At 34.5% G+C, this 21,987-nt stretch overlaps 1 protein-coding gene across 11 annotated transcripts in view; it reads left to right on the top strand.

The window, feature by feature from the left end:
- Positions 1-21,987, top strand: part of LOC106873829 (pleckstrin homology domain-containing family H member 2) — a 719,935-nt gene that overhangs the window by 430,499 nt on the left and 267,449 nt on the right. For all 11 annotated transcript variants that reach the window (XM_089353814.1, XM_089353811.1, XM_089353808.1 and 8 more), the window contains 3 exons: positions 6,240-6,346; positions 14,326-14,527; positions 17,029-17,168. In XM_089353814.1, coding sequence (XP_089209940.1) covers positions 6,240-6,346; positions 14,326-14,527; positions 17,029-17,168 — 449 coding nt within the window. The remainder of the gene's footprint in view (positions 1-6,239; positions 6,347-14,325; positions 14,528-17,028; positions 17,169-21,987) is intronic.

Genomic DNA, 21,987 nt, shown 5'->3' with positions numbered 1-21,987 from the left:
CATTTTGCCCAGTATACCACCAATTCTGCCACCTTGTTGCCTTAATAATAATAATAATAATAATAATAATAATAATAATAATAATAATAAAAGGTCACAGAAAACGAGAAAGCAACCATACTCTGGGATATGCCAATACACACAGATAGAGAAATTAAGGCCAATAGACCAGATATAGTTGTCAAAGATCATGAAGGAAAAAAATGCTTTCTAATTGATGTATCAATACCAGCAGATGACAACGTTTCCCTAAAAGAAATGGAGAAAATTACAAAATACAAAGACCTGGAAATAGAGGTAACTCGAATGTGGAATCTAAAAACAGAAACAATTCCTATAGTAGTAGGTGCATTAGGTATAATAAAAAAATATTCAGACAAATACATAACAAAAACACCAGGACTTACAAATATATATAACATACAGAAAATTGCATTACTGGGCACTGCACACATCCTACGCAAAACACTTTCAATACAGTAACCATAAGAGCATCACAGCAAACCACAGCACATACCCAAGGCACACAGAGCTGCGCTCGGTAGTGAAGTGAAAGCACGTTATAAAAATAAAACTACTGAACAATAATAATAATAATAATGTTTACCTCCAGCTGTGTAATTAAATTTATTTTCCTTTTATTTCCTTGTTTACTGCTTGTAAAAATATGTTTTGATTTTTCTTCGAAATTTTGGATGTACCCCTGACTGATTTAGCAGAAGTAACCTTAGGAGAAAGAGATTTAAACACATGAAAATAAGAATGTCTTAAAACTGAACTTTTTATGCCCCACCCAAGTACTGGGTAACAGTACACTTTCATTAGGTTTCATAAGGTTTCCTCTTGGAAAATGCCTACAAAAACAGCTTTTCATTTATGATTTAAATCAGTGATTCTCAACCAAGGTCTCTATGACCCTTGGGGATCAACATAACATTTTGTTGTCAAAATTTATTTGCAATATATTGGGTACACTTCTACAATGCATAAAATATTTTAACAACTTTATTTTTATACAATTCTTAATATTTAATTGTAAAAATATAATAAAACATTTTTAAACAGCAAAATGTTTATTTAGGTCCAGTAGAGTAAAATAGGAATCAAAGGGGTCCACAGGCAAAAAAATTGTTGAGAACCTCTGATCTAAACACACAGTTCCATCAGAACAAGATGATACATCTATCTATCTGTCCAGTCAGGTGACTTCTCCAGACCAAGGCAACTCTTCCATACCAGATCTCCTGATCTTCCATAGCAGTCTTCATGTTCTCAACTTGACATCCAGTGTCTTCTGTAAGCTGATCGGTATATGTGCTCCTCTTGGTCTGCTGAGACTTGGATGTCCCTGCATGGGTTTCCAGAGCAGAAGATCCCTGGATATTTCATCGTTGCTTCTCCAGCAGTGTCCTGCATAACCTGTTCTTCTTTCTCTGATTAGTGAGGTGACGGTAGGAAAACTACCATACAGTTGTTGCTTTGCAGGGTGTTGCTACCAAGAAAGAGTGAGAACTGCATGAAACATTCTCGTGTATGGACCATCAAGCTTCCTTTCAAAACGCTTATTTAGTGTTCATCCTTAAGAGTCATAGAGAAGTATTGATTACTGCTCTGAAGAAACTCCCCTTCATGTTCTCGATATAATTTCGAGTAGAAGACATTCTGCAATTAAAATATTGAATGCTGATTATGCATATGGTTTTGAACTTCTTGGAGACAATGAAAGAAGTAAAGAAAATGCTACATGTACCTGAGATTGCAGAAACACAACTAGGACTGTATATATATATATATCAATCCCAGTAAGACAGTGATGTCTGTACTCTGAATGGCACCAATCTGAAGTTGATACATATGTAACTACAATAAACACAAATAATAGTTTGGGATTTAGACTCAAAGTAAGCAGTTTTGTTGGGGAGAAGTAATTTGGTACTGTTGACCCAGCACTTTACTGGTACTTTATTTTATTGACCTTGGAGGTATAAAAGGCAGAGTTGATTGTGGCAAGATTTGAACTTCAAAATGTAAAGAGCCAAAAGAAATACTGCATAACATTTCTTCTGATGTAATGATGATCTTACCAATTTACTGTGCTTAACCCTTTCACTGTGGAAATCAGATATATTCACTCCAAATTTCATTACTTTGAATTGTAGAAAGTAGTTTCATTGTGTTGAGTCAAACGTTTTGCAATATTTTGGTAACTTACTTGCATTATTTGTCAAGCTTCGACAGAAGCAGTTGAACACTCAAAGTAGAGACCATCTGAAGCCACCTTTCTGCCAGTTATTTGATCCACACTGATACCAGTTCTTGTCCTTAAGGTGAAGAACTCCTTCACTGAAGCAGCCACCTTCTCTTGGTCGATGAAGTATCATGATCGCAGGAAGTGAGCCATGGATTGGAAGAAGTAATAATCTGAGGGAATTGAGTCCGGACTATATACTGGGTGTGACATTAGTTTGATTCTCTCAAGTTCCTGGAGTTTATTCCGGGTCATTCAAGTGGTATAAGGTTTTGCTGCAGAAGACTTTGATTTCTGTTAACCAATGCCAGTTATTTTTGCCACACAGTAGCATACATTCACTCCAGTTTGGGGTACAGGTTGGCATCAGTGGTTCACCTGTCCAGAATAAACTTGCAGTGAATTATCTCCTTATAACTCCACCAGACACAGTGCATCACCTTGTGTTTGAAATGCTCATATTTAGCAATAGGTTCTGAAAACCGGCCCTTACTTAACCACTGCTTACGTACGTTAGGATTGCAAAAAAATATCTTCTTCGGATAATTACTTGTTCAGATCCATGACAATTCATCAGCCAAGAGGCGGTGGAAGCTTCAATGAAAGGTGGTGTCAGATGGTGCAACACAATGACCTCTACTTTCAATGCTTAGCTGCTTTTGTTGTAACTTGATGAATAAAGTAAATAAGCTACCAAAATATTGCATAACTTTTGACTCAATGCAATATGTACCAATCTATCTTTTGTTGAGGCATGTCTTATTTGAAACTATTTTCTGTTGAGATGTGTCAAGTTTATTGTGGTAATGTAACTTTGCATAAAATACCAATTCCGTTTTTGGTTAATATTTAACATAATTACTGGAATAATCAGGAAATTTAATTTCACAGATTAAGAGTTCACAGAACAACAATAACAACAACACAGATAAATAAACAAATAATAATTGGCCATAAATATAAGAGTAAATTTAATTACAGTTGAATTTTAATCATTGTTAAATGCTTTGGTAAATATTAATTAAACAGTAAGTGGATTGAGTTAAGGAATCAATATTTAACAAAAAAGGTTAATAAAATATATATATATATATATATATATATAAAAATAGGTGGTGTGAAACAACACAGGCTACTTAATGTAGCTGAGTAATAGTGATTGGGTAAATCGCTTTTATAAAGATTAAATCTGCTAAATATTGTTAAGATGAGAAGTGGTTCTGAAAGGATTCTTCAAAATAGTTATTAGAAATCTGATTCTAATTTTAGCTTATTAAATTTGTTTTCTATCATATTTATTTATCTTCTTATGTTGTTTGTGTATGTACTTGTGTGTGAGTGTGTATCTGTAATGAATAAGGTATGCATTGACTACATTACATTATACAATACTCTAATGGTTAGAGGTTTAGGGCTCACAATCATAAGGCTGTGGGTTCAATTCCTAGACTGGACAGGATGGTGTGTTTTTAAGCAAGGTATATTATTTCATGTTGATCCAGTCTGCTCAGTTGAAAATGAGTACCAGCTCAATGTTGGTGCAGCTCTCTCCCTTTCCCTCCCTCCCTCCCTCTCTCTCTCTCTCTCTCTCTCTCTCTATATATATATATATATATATATATATATCTCTTACACACACACACATTTATTGAATGTGGTGTTTTGCTGTTATATATACCCTTTGACCCTTTCCCACTCACAATGCTAAAGAAGCTAGCTGGAATATTGCTTTAGTCTTCAACAATGTTTTGCTCTACAAAACGTTCTCCCTCCCAATTTCCGTATATCTTAAATTACAATTCAAATTAAACTCTGCAATAATTCAAATTAAACATAAATTTGTTTTATATTAGCTCAGGGTCGCAAAAACTATTGGGAGCGGTTGCTTTACTCAACTCCAGCATTTAACTGGAACAGTTTCTATCAATTGTTGAAAGATAAAGGACGAAATTGAACAGATTTGAACAGGCAACATAAACAATCATTTATGCTATCAATTCAAACAATAAAAGGTATTAATTGCAATGACTTCACCTAATTATTCATGTTTCCAAGTCTGGGAGATTCTATAAAGGTTTTAACCCTTTGATATTCAGATTACACTTTCAAAAGTACTTATTTATTCACTGGTTTTGAATTAATCATACATTATCTTGTAGCTTTGAAATTTCAATGGTGTCACCATCATCACCATCATCATCATCATTTGTCCACTTTCCCTGCTGGCATGGGTTGGGCGGTTTTACTATCTATCTATCTATCCATCCATCCATCCCTGCCTCCTTCCTTCCTTCCTTCCTTCCTTCCTATTTTATAGTTTGGAGGAAGAGGTTGTGGCCATGACCTTGCAGACCTTCCAAACTTGGTTATTTTTCTTGAATGCAGGAAAAATACATGTAGGGATTTTGTTAAGAGGTGGCAGGATTAGGTGAATTTGTTATTGCCAGGCCTGTGTGGGTAGGAGGGTGGTCTTATTATATAGTTGAGAAAACGAGAAGCAATATATAAATCAAGGGTCTGAGTGAGTGAATCATGATACCAATTAAGTCCAAGTTTTGGTGGGACATATCAGTGAGTTATGTATGATAGCTATCTTGTTGTCCTCTTATTTCTAAATAAAAACAAGGCATCTACTAATGTTCTAAAATGATTACAATTGAGTTGAAATAAAACAGCTCTTGAACAGAATTATCTTTGGTTCACAGGTAAAGGTTGCTATCAGAGTATTGTGTCATGAACGATATTTGGTGGTTGATATCCAGATCACACACACACACACACAGACACACACACACACACACACGTGAGAGGACAAACAAAAGAAAGGCTACTCAACACATTTATTGGGAGTTACATATATTACCCAAAACAGTTTTATTTGGATTCCATGCTACTTCAAGTTTTGAAGCCCCTACTGGGTCCTTTCTCGTCAGGCTGGTAAGAATTTAAATCAAATTCTTACCAATCTGATGAGGGCTTCAAAACTTGAAGTAGCATGGAATCTGAATCAAATTGTTTTGAGTGATATATATATGTGTATGTGTGTGTGTGTAGAAAGATAAAGCGAGGCCGTAGGCTAATGAGTTTAGGGTCTGTAGAAACACTGTAAAGCTAATCGCTTTATGGATGTGAAACACTGGGTAAATCCATAAACTGCTCATATATATATATATATATATATATATATATATATATATATATATATATATATATATATATATACATACATACATACATACATACATATGCACACACACCCACCCACATATAAATAGATATATAACAGAGTTATTAGTAAGGGATTATCAATCCAGGCAAATACTTTATTAGATCTCCGTGAGTATATCAGGCTGACAGTATTGTTTAGATTAGTAAAGAACTCCAGATATTCTTGTGGCAGGGTCCGAGGTTATAGTTCACCACTATTCTGTATCTTAAATCCATGGTTGTGCTCTAGTTAAACTGCTTTTTACACAGAATGATAATATATGACAAGGCGTATATAATGGAAAATATTTGATAACCATTATTTACGCCTTGGCTTCTATATATGTTTGAGCCTTCTCACGCACAGCATATCACCAAAAGTCTTGATCATTTGAAGTTGCCTCTGTGAATCCCATGACCTCTGAATGTTGGACCTCATGGAGGCAACAACAAGCGACCAAGACCTTTGGCAATATGCTGTACTTGAGAAGATTCCTCAAGCCATTTGAAATCGTAGTCATGGCCGTTGCCAGTGTCATGTAAATGGCACCTGTGTCAGTGGCACATAAAAAGCAACCATTACACTCTTGGAATGGTTGGCACTAGGAAGGGCATCCAGCTGTAGAAACCATGCCAAATCAGACTGGATCCTGATGCAGCTCCCTGGCTTACCAGTTCAAGTCAAACAGTCTAACCCATGCCAGCATGGAAAGTAGACACAAAATGATGATGATGATATATTGTAATTAGCATTGACATGATAATTATTTGTTTTAATTGACAGGTAAAAGATCCACAGGAGTTCCTTCAAATACAATCACATCAGATTTCCCGACATGTAAAGACTTATACCAGGAGGTTGTCGTTCCAGTGTTTGCAACTCTAAAAGGAGTATGTAGAATTTTGCCTTTTTATTTCCCGTTTCTCGTTTCTTTACAGGTGCAGGCACAGGTGCATGATAAGAAGTGTACCTCCCTACTACGTAATTTCAGGTTCTGTCCCACTGCATGTCACTTTTCAGTGAACACAAACAGCACAATGACCAGGCTTGTTGTCACAAAAGATAGCAAAGGAGCATTACAGCTTGTTAAGACCATGTCATCTAATTACTACTATTATGTAATGTCAAGACAAGGAGATGGACAATACATACACACATACATATGTGTTTGTATATATATATATACACACACACACACACACGTTTGTGCATGTGTCTCTGTGTGTACATGATGGGCTTCTTTCAGTTTCCATGTAACACAACCATTCACAGGGCATTGTTGGACCCAGAGTTAAAGTAGAAGGCATGTGCCAAAAGTTACCACACTAGAGGATTGAACCTGGAACTACATGATGGTAAACATGTTAGATCTCTTGCCTTGGAGATCTAAAACGATCGAATACCCATTTTATCATCCAAAGCAGCACATTTATATATTTACCCATTCTTTAAACATAATACTAAGTATTTAAACATAAGCTGAAATATTCTTATTAAAAAAAATAGTTGCAAACGTTGTATAATGTTCCTAACATTCTTTTTGTTTTATTATTTACCCTTAAATTAAGTATGACAGCTCAAACAGAATGTGAACAAATTGTAACATTGAAAATGGCTGGTATAAAGAATTTCAAGTTGATAAAGTTGAGAAAAAATTAAGGGCTACAGTGAAAGTAAAGAGTGGCCATTTTGAATTGTAAATATATAGTAAAATATTGTCAATAATTATAACAATTGGCCTGTAAACTTTCATTAACCAAAAGATAAAATGTTTTATTTTATGATAAAAGGAAGAATGGGTAAATATATATGGTACACCCAGTAGACTAAACTATCTAATTCCAAATTTCTTCAATTTACGTTGCAGAGAAATAACTACATGGCATTCTGGGAACTTTAATTTTGATATACAAGTGAAAATATTTGTCTCATTTACTGATTGCTACAGAAACAGGGGTTAAGCATCAACTTCATAAACTTTTATGGTCTTTAGAGAAGATTAGAATTTTGTCAATTTAAAATAATCTTGTCAGTCTGCTGCACGTTTTTGCACAGCAGATTATGCCATGAAATATGTGGTAGAAATAAATGAAGCAGAAGATGAAGGAATATAACAGAAGGAGGAGATATATATACACCTTATGAAATGAGATTGAATAAAAGTACAGTTGCTTAGGGCTGCAGTATCTGAAATTTATTCAATATAAGAATATCTTTATATGGTTTCAACCAACAAAAAAGCAACTAATATATCTAAAAAATTATTTATATACCGACATTTCTTAAGAATTATTTTTTCTGGAAAAATTTGCTCTATTTCCCAAAGGAATAATTTACAATATTTATATAATCTTAGAGAGAAATTTCTTTCCTTCTCTCACAAAACTATTCAAAACTTCTTGAAATATTAGCACTTGTGACATTAAACCATTTCCCACCATTTTAAGGCGGGTATTTTTGTAATTTTTACACAGAATTTAATATTGGCATATTACTGAATTTTGTGGCATTTGACTCCGAAGTAATTACAAAAATGTAGAAATATGAATACAATAATATTGCAAGCTGATGTAGTCATGGTTGGTTGCAGATCTAGCCAATATAACATAGATCAGGATGTTGTCAGTCACAGAACAATACACATATGAAATATTGAAAAATCTCTCTCTTTACTTTCAATCAACTTAGGATTCCCAATTTACTTTTTGTAGAAACTTATGAATGTTTGGCTACACATAGCTTAATGATAAAACAATACCAACTGAGTATATCTGGTCTTGTACACTGTTTTATTGACACTTCTACAATTAATAATGACAATAACATTAAAACAAACAATATCTAAAGAATAAACAGCAATTATTAGAAGAACAGTAGTAACAACAGTCTCAATGTAGCCACTCAATTTGTTAGACATAATAATCAAATCATCCTCTACTGCAGGGATCCTCAACAATTGTTTTACCTATAGACCCCTTTGATCCTTATTTTATTCTGGTGAACCCCATAACCATTTAATGTTTAAAAACTAGTTTTATAGAGACTTTTTTCAAAGTTCCTATTTTGTTTTTCACACATCAATTTGTGTAGGTTGAACTATGTAAAATGTTGGAGAAAGAAACCTAGCTATTTCTTGCAAAATGTTTTTCAGGGGCTTTTAGAATACTATTGTGGATCCCTAATTTACTCTTTTCTTGTGTGGACCCCAAAAATCTTAAATGGACCCCCAGGAACCATATGGACTCTGGTTGAGAACCCCTGCTCTAGTGGCTTAAACAAAAGACATGTTGGAATATGTAGTCCTACATGTGCAATACTTGAAAACAGTGAACCAGATGATCATGGCTGGAGTGTCTTCTATCATAGGGTTGTTGGATTCAGGCAGAAATGAGACAGAAACATCAACAGAAGAACAAAGTTAGGAACTTATCTGTAGGTTACTTTGATCAAAGAATTCCAGCTATGAACACCCCTTCTATTTATGTGTCAATACAACCAGAATTGTAATCCAAATCATGTCTTTCTATTTTTAAGCATGTAGGGTATGTTTGAGGGGAATTTGGCTGCTTCTTCTAGCAGACTAAGTACTCACCTAGTAGTTCTAATTATAAATGTTTCACTGAGTCTGTACAAAAAAATGCAGAGGCAGTGTGTGTATGTGTGTATGAGTGAGTAGATTATGTATGCATATATTTATATCTATGCATGTATATATATTTATATATAGGAAAATGAAACATAATAATGGGGCAGAATGCTAAACTGGAAGCATATTTTAATAAAGATTTCTAACCGGCTTTCATTGCATAGCAAATTATCAAGAAGAGGGAGAATGAAAATGTTTTTTACAACAAAGTAAAAAATGAAAAAAATAATATATAAAACAAATTATATATAAAAAAATAAATATACCAATACATTATATTGTCTTTGAGCTTTTAAAGTTCAATGGTAATTCATGTAGATAATGGTTGGAAAAATAAGGATGCTTGAAAATTGAGAGTTGTGTTAGGTTTAAAAAAAGAGAAAAGGGTCTAAAAGTTTGTGTTAAGCAGGAAGTGTGGTGTCAAAACAGGAAGTGTGTGTAAGGGGAGACATATCTTTTTAGTTGGAGTTATGAACTCTTTTTCAACAGACAAACTTCCTGTTGAAAAAGAGTTCATAACTCCAACTAAAAAGATATGTCTCCCCTTACACACACTTCCTGTTTTGACACCACACTTCCTGCTTAACACAAACTTTTAGACCCTTTTCTCTTTTTTTAAACCTAACACAACTCTCAATTTTCAAGCATCCTTATTTTTCCAACCATTATCTACATGAATTACCATTGAACTTTAAAAGCTCAAAGACAATATAATGTATTGGTATATTTATTTTTTTATATATTATTTTTTTCATTTTTTATTTCGTTGTAAAAAACATTTTCATTCTCCCTCTTCTTGATAATTAGCTATGCAATGAAAGCCGGTTAGAAATCTTTATTAAAATATGCTTCCAGTTTAGCACTCTGCCTAATTATTATTTTTCATTTTCCTTTTATTTCTCCACGTGCGGTTAGCACATCCCCACTATTTACTGACTTATTTATATATATCTATATCTATACGTATGTATACATATACATGTCTACTACATATGTGGAAATCTGTGGGTGAGTTTGTTTGTGGCCTTGTTATCTAACTCCTCCTACATCGTTTTATCGATTTTGATGAAACTTGACACGTGAGTAGAACTCATGTCTGGAAAACTAGGGCTCCTGGAAGGGATTTCATATCAACTACATATAACTAATATATTATTTTTAAACGTCCAAGGGAAATAGCCCATTCCCTCCTGCAAATAGACCCTTATATATAGCCAAGGGAAATAACCCATTCATGTTCATAAAGTATTTCATCTTAGTCAAATTGAGTATGCTTATTTCTTAGTATTTGAACTATTTAACTTACTTTCGCAATTTATCCAGTACAATGCTTAACCCTTTCGTTACTATATTTCTGACCAAAATACACCCCTCATGAGTTTCAATTAAATTCTAAAATAATCATGAATTTAGACTAGTCTCATTAAACACCTGTAACTTTTTTATTTATCAACACATTAATGTGATATTTGGAACATAATTAAAGAAAGGGTTCTTAATCAATTCTATTGCATAATATTTGTCTCTGGGGTACTGCTAGTGTCTCTCACATGTAAATATTGGTTCAGCTTCACGAATCGTACTCGTTCATAATACTGGAAATATATTCATCGCCAAAAGGTACCTGATCGCTCCAGTAATTTGTTATTCTGGGTAACTGTCTAATACCCATAATAATATTTATGGCAAAAAATGCCCGTATTTCACCTCCAGTTGTAGGAAACCACAAGCTATCTTTTTTTCCGGCTTGTTTACATTCTGCGTAACGGTTTGTTTCCGCAGTAATCATTTCAAACAAGCATGAAAAAGAAATCTAAAGGTTTCGCTTCCTGAGAAAGACTATGGATAAACCCTGTTTCCTCAGAAAAATTGTTAATAAAAATGTTTTTAAAATCTTTTTCTGGTGTAAAATCATCCTCGCTGTCGCCGTCGCTGCTTTCAGTTTCAGATACAGAAATATCCGATTCATTATCGTTCATCACGTGCTTTTGTAGCTCATTCATTCTTTTCTTCGATATCTCCTGTTGAAAAACCTTCTAATTCGGAATCACTGCTTGATAGCATGAAACTCCTCTCCATCTTCAAAGTTGAAAAAAATTAACGCCGCAAAAAATGTGGAAAAAAATCTTCCAAAATTCACTGAGTTCAAATATCACGCCAAACAATGTCGGAGACAATAACTCAACTGTTTGCAAAGTGGAATCAGGTGTTTTAATGAATGTTCTAACGAGATTTGGGTTCAAATGTACATTTAAATAACAATGGGTACTCTCGGACGGCTACGGCCGGGTTGGTCTTATGAACTAAAAATTTTTTCGGACGGCTACGGCCGGGTTAGTAACGAAAGGGTTAAACAAGCAAATAATATTTTCTTAAACAATAGATTCACTTATTTTGGTTAGTAACTTATTCATGAGTATACTAACACTAGCGCTGCTGAGGGTAACATTCTTTGCAAATGCACAAAAGCTTTTTTCAGAGTTATTTACTTTGAATTATTATCTCATCTGATTAGCCTGTTATTACATAACATGTTTTGTGATTTTAGTATACATACCTTATCAGTATTTCCTCCTAAGTTCTATATACTCTGGGAATGTATTAAAGCCCTTTTCATTGCTACTTTATCTGAATTCTTACTATCGGGTAATTAATTTCATGTTACTACATAACTGACTTCACAATTTGAATATTCATAACTTATTTGGAATTCCTAAAAACAAGATCCTGTGTAAGACAGTTCACTATCCTCAATAAATGCACAAAAACCGTTTTAAAGGCTATATACTTTTTATTGTTGTTACTGGATTAGTGAAACAATTATGAGATTTGAACCAGGGGGTAAGCCCCACTTTCCTGGGAATTACCGGGTATGTCAGCTAGTCTACTACATATGTGGAAAATCAGTGTGTGTTTGTTTGTGACGTTGTTAGCTAACTCCTTCATCGTTTTATTGATTTTGATGAGCCTTGACATGTGAGTAGAACTCATGTCCGGAAACCTCATTACATACTTAGATTGTTGAAAACATCGATAATACGGCCCCTGGAAGAGACCTTTATATCTACCTCATATAACTTATTTCTTTTTTTCTTTAACACCCACGGAAAATAATCCATGGCACCTGTGCAATATTTTTTTAAACACTCAAAGAAAATAACCCATTTCATTGTTTATGTTCGATTGCTTTGAATATTGATTTTTTGTGTGTCCTATTTCTAATTTTTGCAGACAATATCACTTTTATACTTTATTTGACATGTGAGTAGAACTTATGTCTGGAAACCTCGTGACATCTGGCTTTGTGCAGCTCCTGGCAAACAGTTTTTGTGGAAACTGGGTTCTAGAAGTGATCATTAAGCAAAAGTAATTTTGGGAGCTGTACTTTTGTGATCCTTTCTAACAATTCGTGTAAAAGTCCATTGGTCCCTATCTGAAAGTTTTGGTTTTCTTCCGGAGTTTTATTTCAATGAGGAGGTTTTTCCCTCTTTCTCAAAGGGTGTCAGTACTTTTGAGACAGTACTTCTTGATACACCAAACATTTCGGTTGTTTTCATCATGCTAGAACCTGCCATATGAGCACCAAAAATTTGACCTCTTTGAAAGTCCGATAGATCTGTCATTTTAATGAATTTTAATTACCTTTTTCTGATGATATCTGAAAAGAAACAGCAATTTTAGCAAAGCATATTAAGCAACACTAATAATAAACCAAAAAACATAAAAATAAACAAGCTTTTGGTGGTTTCATAGATATTTCAAAATTATGATGCTAGGATGCTACGTGTTTCCATTATTTTGTCCAACCCCTGTATATAGATACATACAGTAATGCAAGCACCTGATACTAGCCGGAAGCCTATTTCTTGGAGTATTAGTACTGTTCCTGAATAGGAGGAGGACCAAGAGTCAACTCATAGTGCCCAGGACCATTCTACTCAATATGCTCAGAGCACAAGAAGTGCATGCAAATCTGAAAGCCTTAAGCCACGAGAGCTTGAGGTAGTAGATACTACACATATTGCCTTTTGATTAAAATATATATACATTACTAATACTGAGAGGTAAAATTTATCTCACTTAAACGTAGATGTTCTGTTTGAACAAGTTATACTATGGTAGACATCATGAGAGAAACTCTCATAATGGCTTTTGGTGCAAAATGTGTAGAATGCACTCTTATTTATGTTGCTAGTGGGGAGATAAATTCCCATTATCTCTAGTGCCGAGACCACTAGATCACATGGTTTTGACCTTCTTTAGTCTTGTCAATGATGGACTCTTGGCTGCTAGAGATAACAGCAACACATCTCCCTGCCAGTTATGTATAGAAGGACAATGCCAGAACAGGCATAACTGAATATGCTACCAGTAGCAGATTTGAGATGGACTCATTTGAATGGGGACTTAGATGTGATCCTGGACAACATTCTGGGAGGTAATTACACCTGCTGAAGATATGAAAGCTTTCCAAGCTGGTAGTACTTTTAGTCCACCTTCAAGAGATGAGGTTCCAATATATTTTAAGAAGCTTCTACATCTCAGATGTTGATTTCACATGTGGTGACCACAGTTAGGAACTTAGGTTGATGTAATTTCACATAGATATACTGCCTGGGAAAAAGACATAAAGCTGGAAATTATTTGAAATTATTTGATTGGAAATTATTTAACTGTGTCTCTGCTGGTTCAGGGGTGACTTTGGGCCAGACAACAATAAGAACAACACCAGTTAGTATCTCTAATTAGAGATAAAGACCAGCAAAGATTGAGAAAATGTCAAATGAAATGTAAGAAACCAAAGTCTTAGATTTGAAATGGCACGCAAGAATGGTGTCTGGGGTTTGGAATGTTATATTGTAGATCTAGCAAATCATTCAAGCATGGGACTGACAAAACAATGATGGTGCTGGTGTGGATGACTTATGATGATGACAGTTGTTGTAGTGGTGTGGTAGTAGTGAAGGTGATGGTGATGATGTTGCAGTTGTTTATGATCTTATATTTTCTTCTTTGTATAGAAGATGACATCACTTCTACTACATTGCTCTTCACTATGTTGATCTCTCCATCAACATTGTCATCACCATTATGATCTTCCTCATCAATACCACAATTGTCATGGCCACCACCTAATCATCTCCCCCAAACCACCACTGATAACCCACTGCCACTAGCACTACAAATGATGTTGTAACAGTTATTTTTATTTACTACTTTCAGAAAGCAGCTCAAATCCGCAAATCTCCATTCATGGATGATACTACATCAGACTCATCTGATGACGAGGCATGTACTGGACTATACAGTGGCCAATCAGAGGCAATAGAATCAGTGACCAGCCCAGTTAGTGGACACACATTCAGCTCCCTTTCCATACGAAAGACAGCAATTAACCAGAGTAGCTCTGGTGCTGTTAAGAGAGGTAATTATCTCCACAGTCCTTTGCAAGTGTGTTTCTCTTTCTAGTTTGAATAGATTTTATTTGTAATACCTTAAGTCAAAATAGAAGAAGGGGAAGCAGCATGTATTGTCTTTAGAAAAAGCTCCAAGACTGACAAGTGTAAGTAAAGAAGGAGGCACAAGTCACAGATTAATGCTCATTACCAAATAGAAATTAAAATTTTTAAGTACCTTATTTTCTAGCATATAAGCCAAGCCAAATTGTTCAGACCAAAATATACTGCATAAAAAAGGTAGACAAACTTTATACACTGTGACAACTTTGAAAGACCAAAAATTCCATGCAAAATCCAGCAGGATTTGGAAAGATGGTAACTACAGCATAGAACAAAAATTTTAGTTACTTGTTAATTTCCGTTATAATTACATTGTGTTCATATTGATGTTCAATTATAATCATAAACCACTCAATCATTTTACTATAGCAATTTGTATGCTGGAAAATACAGTATCACAGCTAGACATTAGTGAACTTAGGTGGGTCTCACAAGATCCTGTGTTTGCTTTAGTCACCAATCATGAACTGTAACAAAATTTAGAAGGTATTTAGTACCAACTTGATTTTTTTTAAACTTTGATTTCTTCTGTGTTAGTTAGAAACAAGACTCAGTATTTAGTGCAAAGAAAGAACTAATGATAAAAATATTGAATATATCTTTTGAAAAATTCCTAATGCATAAAATGGAACCATTCCTTCCACTAGCTAGGAATCTATCACTGAATTATGATATAGTGTCTATTCTATTGTCATCAAACCTTGATTTACTTGACATAACTGGTAATACAGCTATCACATGTTACATATTTATTTAATATTTGCTATGTGGATATGAGTGAAACAGGTGATTGTCTATAGATGATAGTGAGTAGTAGATTCTCTGTTAGATTTAATGGTAAGCATTCAGTTGTTCAATCAATTAAACTTCCTAATCATCAAATTAAGGGATAAGTGGCTAAGTATTCTACATACATGTATATTGTTAACCTGGTAACGCAGCTCTCAAGCTAAATCAGCAAGACACAATATGTAACAAAGTTGGATCTTTGAATTACACGTATGATGAATCTGATGGACCTTCTCACAGTATCTGCTTCCCTAGTTTCTCTCAGAAGTTTCAATCAGTCTAAGGTTAAGGCAAAACATGCATGTAGAAGATGCTGCATAAAGCGACTGAACGCTGTACGTCATGATTTATGATTGCAAAGCAAACTTTGTAATACCTCAGGCATGTCTGTGTCCACTGTATAAATAAAATATCAAATACAATTGCTTATTTCTAGAATGACATTGTATGGTCAGTATGAGAGGCTGGATCTGGCTGGTTTTCATGTAAAACAGGCAGAATATTTGGACTGAGTATATAGCCAGCTTAAATGCTAAAGGTTTAAATTATATTTTCAAAAATCTGTTGTGACCTAGAAACCCTTTCATGGTGTGTCAGTGTTCTGAGTTACATCTAGATACCATTTATATTACACATGTGCAAAGATGCATGCCTGGATTCTACTTTTGCTGTACCAGTGCATTGCAGAACACATAGTTAATGCATGTACTGTTCCAGTGCACCATAGCACACATAGCAACTCCTTTGTACTGCATCCATGCACTGGAGAACACATGGATAATGCAACTTGTGGGGCATTAGTCCAATGCAGCACATCTAGATTCCCCTTGCACTGCATCATGCATAGATATCGCTTATCCTGCACCAGTGCACTGCAGTACATACATATAGATACTTTTGTGCTGCACCTGTGCCACACGACTTATTATCTGAGAACTACTTTAACTGTGTGGTAAGAAGCTTGCATCCCAACAACATGGTTCTGGGTTCAGTCCCATTGCGTGGCACCTTGGACAAGTGTCTTCATCTTTAGCCTCAGGCCAACCAAAGCCTTGTGAGTGAATTTGATTGACTGAAACTGGAAGAGACCTGTCGCGTGTGTGTGTGTGTGTGTGTGTGCGTGTGCGTGCATGCGCGCATGTGTGTGTGTATGCGTGTGTGTCAAGAGAGCATATTGTGGGTATGGCAAATTCACTATAAACATTAACCTCACTCATTAATTTAATCACAAATCTTAATGGAAAACCTTTGTTATACCCCTGCTTGAAATTTGGTGGCCTTGCGTGTGGAAGCACACCCAATGCAAAAACCACCATATGCCACTGATATGTGTGAGTGTGTGTGTGTGTGTGTGTGTGTCTTTGCATTTATATTTGCATTCTATCATCTCTTGACAACTGCTGTTGGTGTGTTTATGTCTCTCTAACTTAGTAGTTTGACAAAATAGATCCATTAGAATAAATACTGGATTTGATTCATTCAACCAAAAATTCTTCAAGGCAGAATCCCTGCATGGCCACTGTTTAATGACCAAAACAAGTGAAAAAAAAGAAAAAATGGATATAAAAATCCATTTCCAACTGTGACAATTAAGTTTGGTTGTTTTCATTATTTATAGGTGTTTCGTGCCATTCCGAACTCTCAGATATCTCCTGCGACTATGCACTGCCCCCTGATGATACTTCCAGCAAGAGTGATTCAGAGAGTTCGGAACCTGAACAAAAAATACTCAAATATGCGACAGACAGTCGTAAACATGTAAGTTGCATTTTTTCTTATCTATTTGAGGGAAATTGATTTAATAATCACTGTAATTAATTATTGATACAGTCCCCTTCTTTGTTTGCTGTTCAATACATTACCTGTGTCCCTATATTCCCTACCCCTACCAATCTGTCACTCACCTCACATTCTTGTAAATTTACCTGATTGTCTGCTCCCTATCTCCCTCACCTGTACCCCATCCTCATCCACACCCCTCACATTTTCTCTTTTGTATCTTGAAGGTATACCTAACATCTCGTCTCCAACATCTTTTCTCCTTTTCCAGCTGAGTTAGCTATGTCTCTCCTTGAATGCAAGACACCTGTTCCTCTATCATACACCTAGCTTTCAACCCTGAGCATAAGCCACCTCTCTCAATACCACATTCCCATTCAATCAAAGGGTCTTGTCTTGTAAGCTACCTGGTGTCTTCACATGTGATACAAAACGAAAAGCACCCAGTACACCCTGTAAAGTAGTTGACATTAGGAAGGGCATCTAGTCATAGAAACCATGAAAAATCAGCTCAACATATGTCTTCACACTTGATGTACCCTGTTAAACCATCCAGTCATACCAGCATGGAATGCAGATGCTAAAGATCCCCCTCCTCCTCTTCCTCCTCCTCTTCCTCCTCCTCTTCCTCCTCCTCTTCCTCCTCCTCTTCCTCCTCCTCTCTTTCTCTTGTGTATATTTTTGGTTCTTGTTTTCTTGATAACATATGGATACAGTTATGGCCATGTGATTATGAAGTTTCCTTATCATCAATCCCATGACATAGAGTTTGAACGTAATGGAAACTTTGCCACATGTTTTCTATGAATAAATCTTAGTCCAGCATTGCATTGTGAATAAAATTTGATCAACAGAAAATAAACGCCACCACATCAATGAGTAAATCGACATTTGTTTTAAAAGCATGTTATTCAGCTGCCCCAACTTTCATAAAAGCACACACACACACACGCACACACACACACACGCACACACACACACACACATTCATATACATATGCATGCACACATATATGCATGCAAGGGTGCACAGACACACACTATGAAGTAGTAGTAGTAGTAGTAAGTCCCCTGGACATTAATGTCTTTGAGTACTAGGATTCACTGGGCCAGTTACCTGGTTTCTATGGCGTATAAGTGACCGAGATCATGACATAGCCCTTGAACAGCACACCAGTCATAGTTGTGTGGTAAGAAGCTTGCTTTCCAACCACATTAGTTCTGAGTTCAGTCCCACTGCATGGCACCTTAAGCAAGTTTTTTTCTACTATATCCTTGAGCTAACCAAACCCTTAACGACTGGTGCTTGTGTGTTTATATCCTCGTAATCTAGTGGTTTGCCAAAAGAGACTGATAGAATAAGTACTAGATTTACAAAGAATAAATCTTGGGGTCGATTTGTTTGACTAAAACCCTCTAAGGCAGTGCTCCAGCATGGCCACAGTTAAATGACTGAAGTAAGTTAAGGATCTTTGCAGTTTCCATCACTGTTTACAATTATCTTTAAAAAGAATTTTAATGTAATCATATAGATGTAATTTTTGAATCCGAATTTGTTCATTTATTCCAGAAAACTTTTGCAAAAATGTTATATGTGTTCGAAGCTTGATAATTTTTAGAATTTTCAGCCAATCAGAAAACAGCACGTTCACTGCCTCTTCCATCATCAGAGTGTAGGGCACTGGCATGTCAAAACATTAAACTATCTACAGTAAACAAACCAGCAGGAGTTGCTACAAATAAGTCAAAACAGACATTTGTTAGTTAAAGAAATTGAAGAACAAAAGTTTGCAATACACTCTAGGATTTTATATAACAAATTATTTTTCTCATATCTCGTTTTCCACATAAATTCACAAAAATAAGAGTCAACCATCAAACTGTGTGTCCCACACCTGCATTTGTTTCCTACACTCCTTGTGTGCATGCACAGCATCTTTGGTTACTATAGAAACAGATGTGTAAAATACTCACTTCTGATTGGCTAAAATACCCAAAGTTTTCATATTTTAAAGGCTAATGACTTTTTAATTATGGATTTATAGGAAAAATGAATTTCATTTTTATAATCAGTATACAAAACTTACTCCATAGACCAAATTTGAAAACAATTGGAACAAAATTGTAAACAGTGACGAAAACCACAAAGATCCCAACTTAAAGAATTTTAAAAAATGTATACGGTGGTGCTCCAGCATGACCGCAGCCACATGATTGAAACTAGTAAAAGTATATGCACATATATACATATAAATACGCACGCACACACAGTGAAATAAAAATATATGTCTATGTGCAAAGTTGCATCAAAGCAAACAACGCTAACTTGTGAAGTTACATAATTTTAAGCAAAAGGTGTATTAAGTCATTTGATAAACAGAGATGGAATAAATAAGTTACGGATTATTAATTTACGACCTTATACACTATACCATGCCTTAAACAAGAAACAGCAAGTGCCAAGGGAAATAACTTTGTCGAGAAATATGTATAAATGTAATACAATAATTACCTAAAAATTCACAGTGTTGTTGTTGTTGTTATTATTTCAAAAGATATTATGTTTTCTATGTATTTTAAATATGTGATTATTTCAAAATTTTACCGAATGAATATGTTTTTATTATGTTTTTAAAGAAAAACATATGCATGTTTACTGAGCCAGAAGAGAGATAGAAAGGGAGATAATTAAAAATTTGTAGGAGTTATTGCCCTTAGATAATTCTTCACTTTGCTGTCTTTTCAATTTGTTTTTCTTTTATATGAAATCCATAGATATAAAAAAAATGACTTATCACATGATTATTTCTAATGACCTAAAGGAAACAAGAAATCCTAAAGGACTCTAAAGCTGAATATAATTATAGATATTTTATAGCGTTGATGCTGCAGCCAAAAGTCTCTGCTTTCATTAATTCACAAATAATTTGCATGAAATAAAATGGAAGAACTAATCTATAATACATAATGTAATATATACATAATATAATATATATATATATATATATATATATATATATATATATATATATATATTTATATATATATATATATATTTATATATATATATATATATTTATATATATATATATATTTATATATTTATATATATTTATATATTTATATATATATATATATATATATATATATATATATATATATATATATATATATATATTTATATATATATATATATATATATTTATATATATACATATATATATATATATATTTATATATATACATATATATATTTATATATATACATATATATATATATATATATATATATATATATATATATATATATATAAATATATTTATATATATATATATATATATATATATATAAATATATTTATATATATATATATATATATATATATATATATATATATATATATATATATATATATATAAATATATTTATATATATATATATATATATATATATATATAAATATATTTATATATATATATATATATATATATATATATATAAAAATATATTTATATATATATATATATATATATATATATATATAAAAATATATTTATATATATATATATATATATATATATATATATATAGAGTTATTAATATTTCTAAGTCTCTCTAATGGAGACTACGGCAGCGGTACTGGAAATTAATAGTTATCGCCAAGCCAACATGGCAGTCCCAAAATTAGGACGAAAGCTGCCGTGAATTAGCTCCAAGAAGCCATCGCCTCTAGCTAGCTATGTGACACACGAACCTGTGTCCTTTATAACCTTCGAACAGGGGAGGTCAGCAGTGTCCCCCTGCTGGTTTGGCATCTGCAGACTAGACTAGTTTCAGGGTGTTGCCCCTTGTCAATGCAGAGTAGCCAAGCCTTAGCCAGGCGGCGCTGCTGACTATCTGCTCGAAGGTTATTTATCTAATTTCAGTGGAATCTATCCACTGGTTTTCAGAAATAGAGTTATTAATATTTCTAAGTCTCTCTAGAGGAGACTACGGCAGCGGTACTGGAAATTAATAGTTATCGCCAAGCCAACATGGCAGTCCCAAAATTAGGACGAAAGCTGCCGTGAATTAGCTCCAAGAAGCCATCGCCTCTAGCTAGCTATGTGACACACGAACCTGTGTCCTTTATAACCTTCGAACAGGGGAGGTCAGCAGTGTCCCCCTGCTGGTTTGGCATCTGCAGACTAGACTAGTTTCAGGGTGTTGCCCCTTGTCAATGCAGAGTAGCCAAGCCTTAGCCAGGCGGCGCTGCTGACTATCTGCTCGAAGGTTATTTATCTAATTTCAGTGGAATCTATCCACTGGTTTTCAGAAATAGAGTTATTAATATTTCTAAGTCTCTCTAAAGGAGACTACGGCAGCGGTACTGGAAATTAATAGTTATCGCCAAGCCAACATGGCAGTCCCAAAATTAGGACGAAAGCTGCCGTGAATTAGCTCCAAGAAGCCATCGCCTCTAGCTAGCTATGTGACACACGAACCTGTGTCCTTTATAACCTTCGAACAGGGGAGGTCAGCAGTGTCCCCCTGCTGGTTTGGCATCTGCAGACTAGACTAGTTTCAGGGTGTTGCCCCTTGTCAATGCAGAGTAGCCAAGCCTTAGCCAGGCGGCGCTGCTGACTATCTGCTCGAAGGTTATTTATCTAATTTCAGTGGAATCTATCCACTGGTTTTCAGAAATAGAGTTATTAATATTTCTAAGTCTCTCTAAAGGAGACTACGGCAGCGGTACTGGAAATTAATAGTTATCGCCAAGCCAACATGGCAGTCCCAAAATTAGGACGAAAGCTGCCG

The sequence above is a fragment of the Octopus bimaculoides genome, chromosome 6 (genome assembly GCF_046866305.1).
Source record: "Octopus bimaculoides isolate indiv1 chromosome 6, ASM4686630v1, whole genome shotgun sequence".
NCBI classification, from domain to species: domain Eukaryota; kingdom Metazoa; phylum Mollusca; class Cephalopoda; order Octopoda; family Octopodidae; genus Octopus; species Octopus bimaculoides.
The sequence above is the reverse complement of the archived record's forward strand: the minus strand, read 5'-3'. Positions and strand labels throughout refer to the sequence as shown.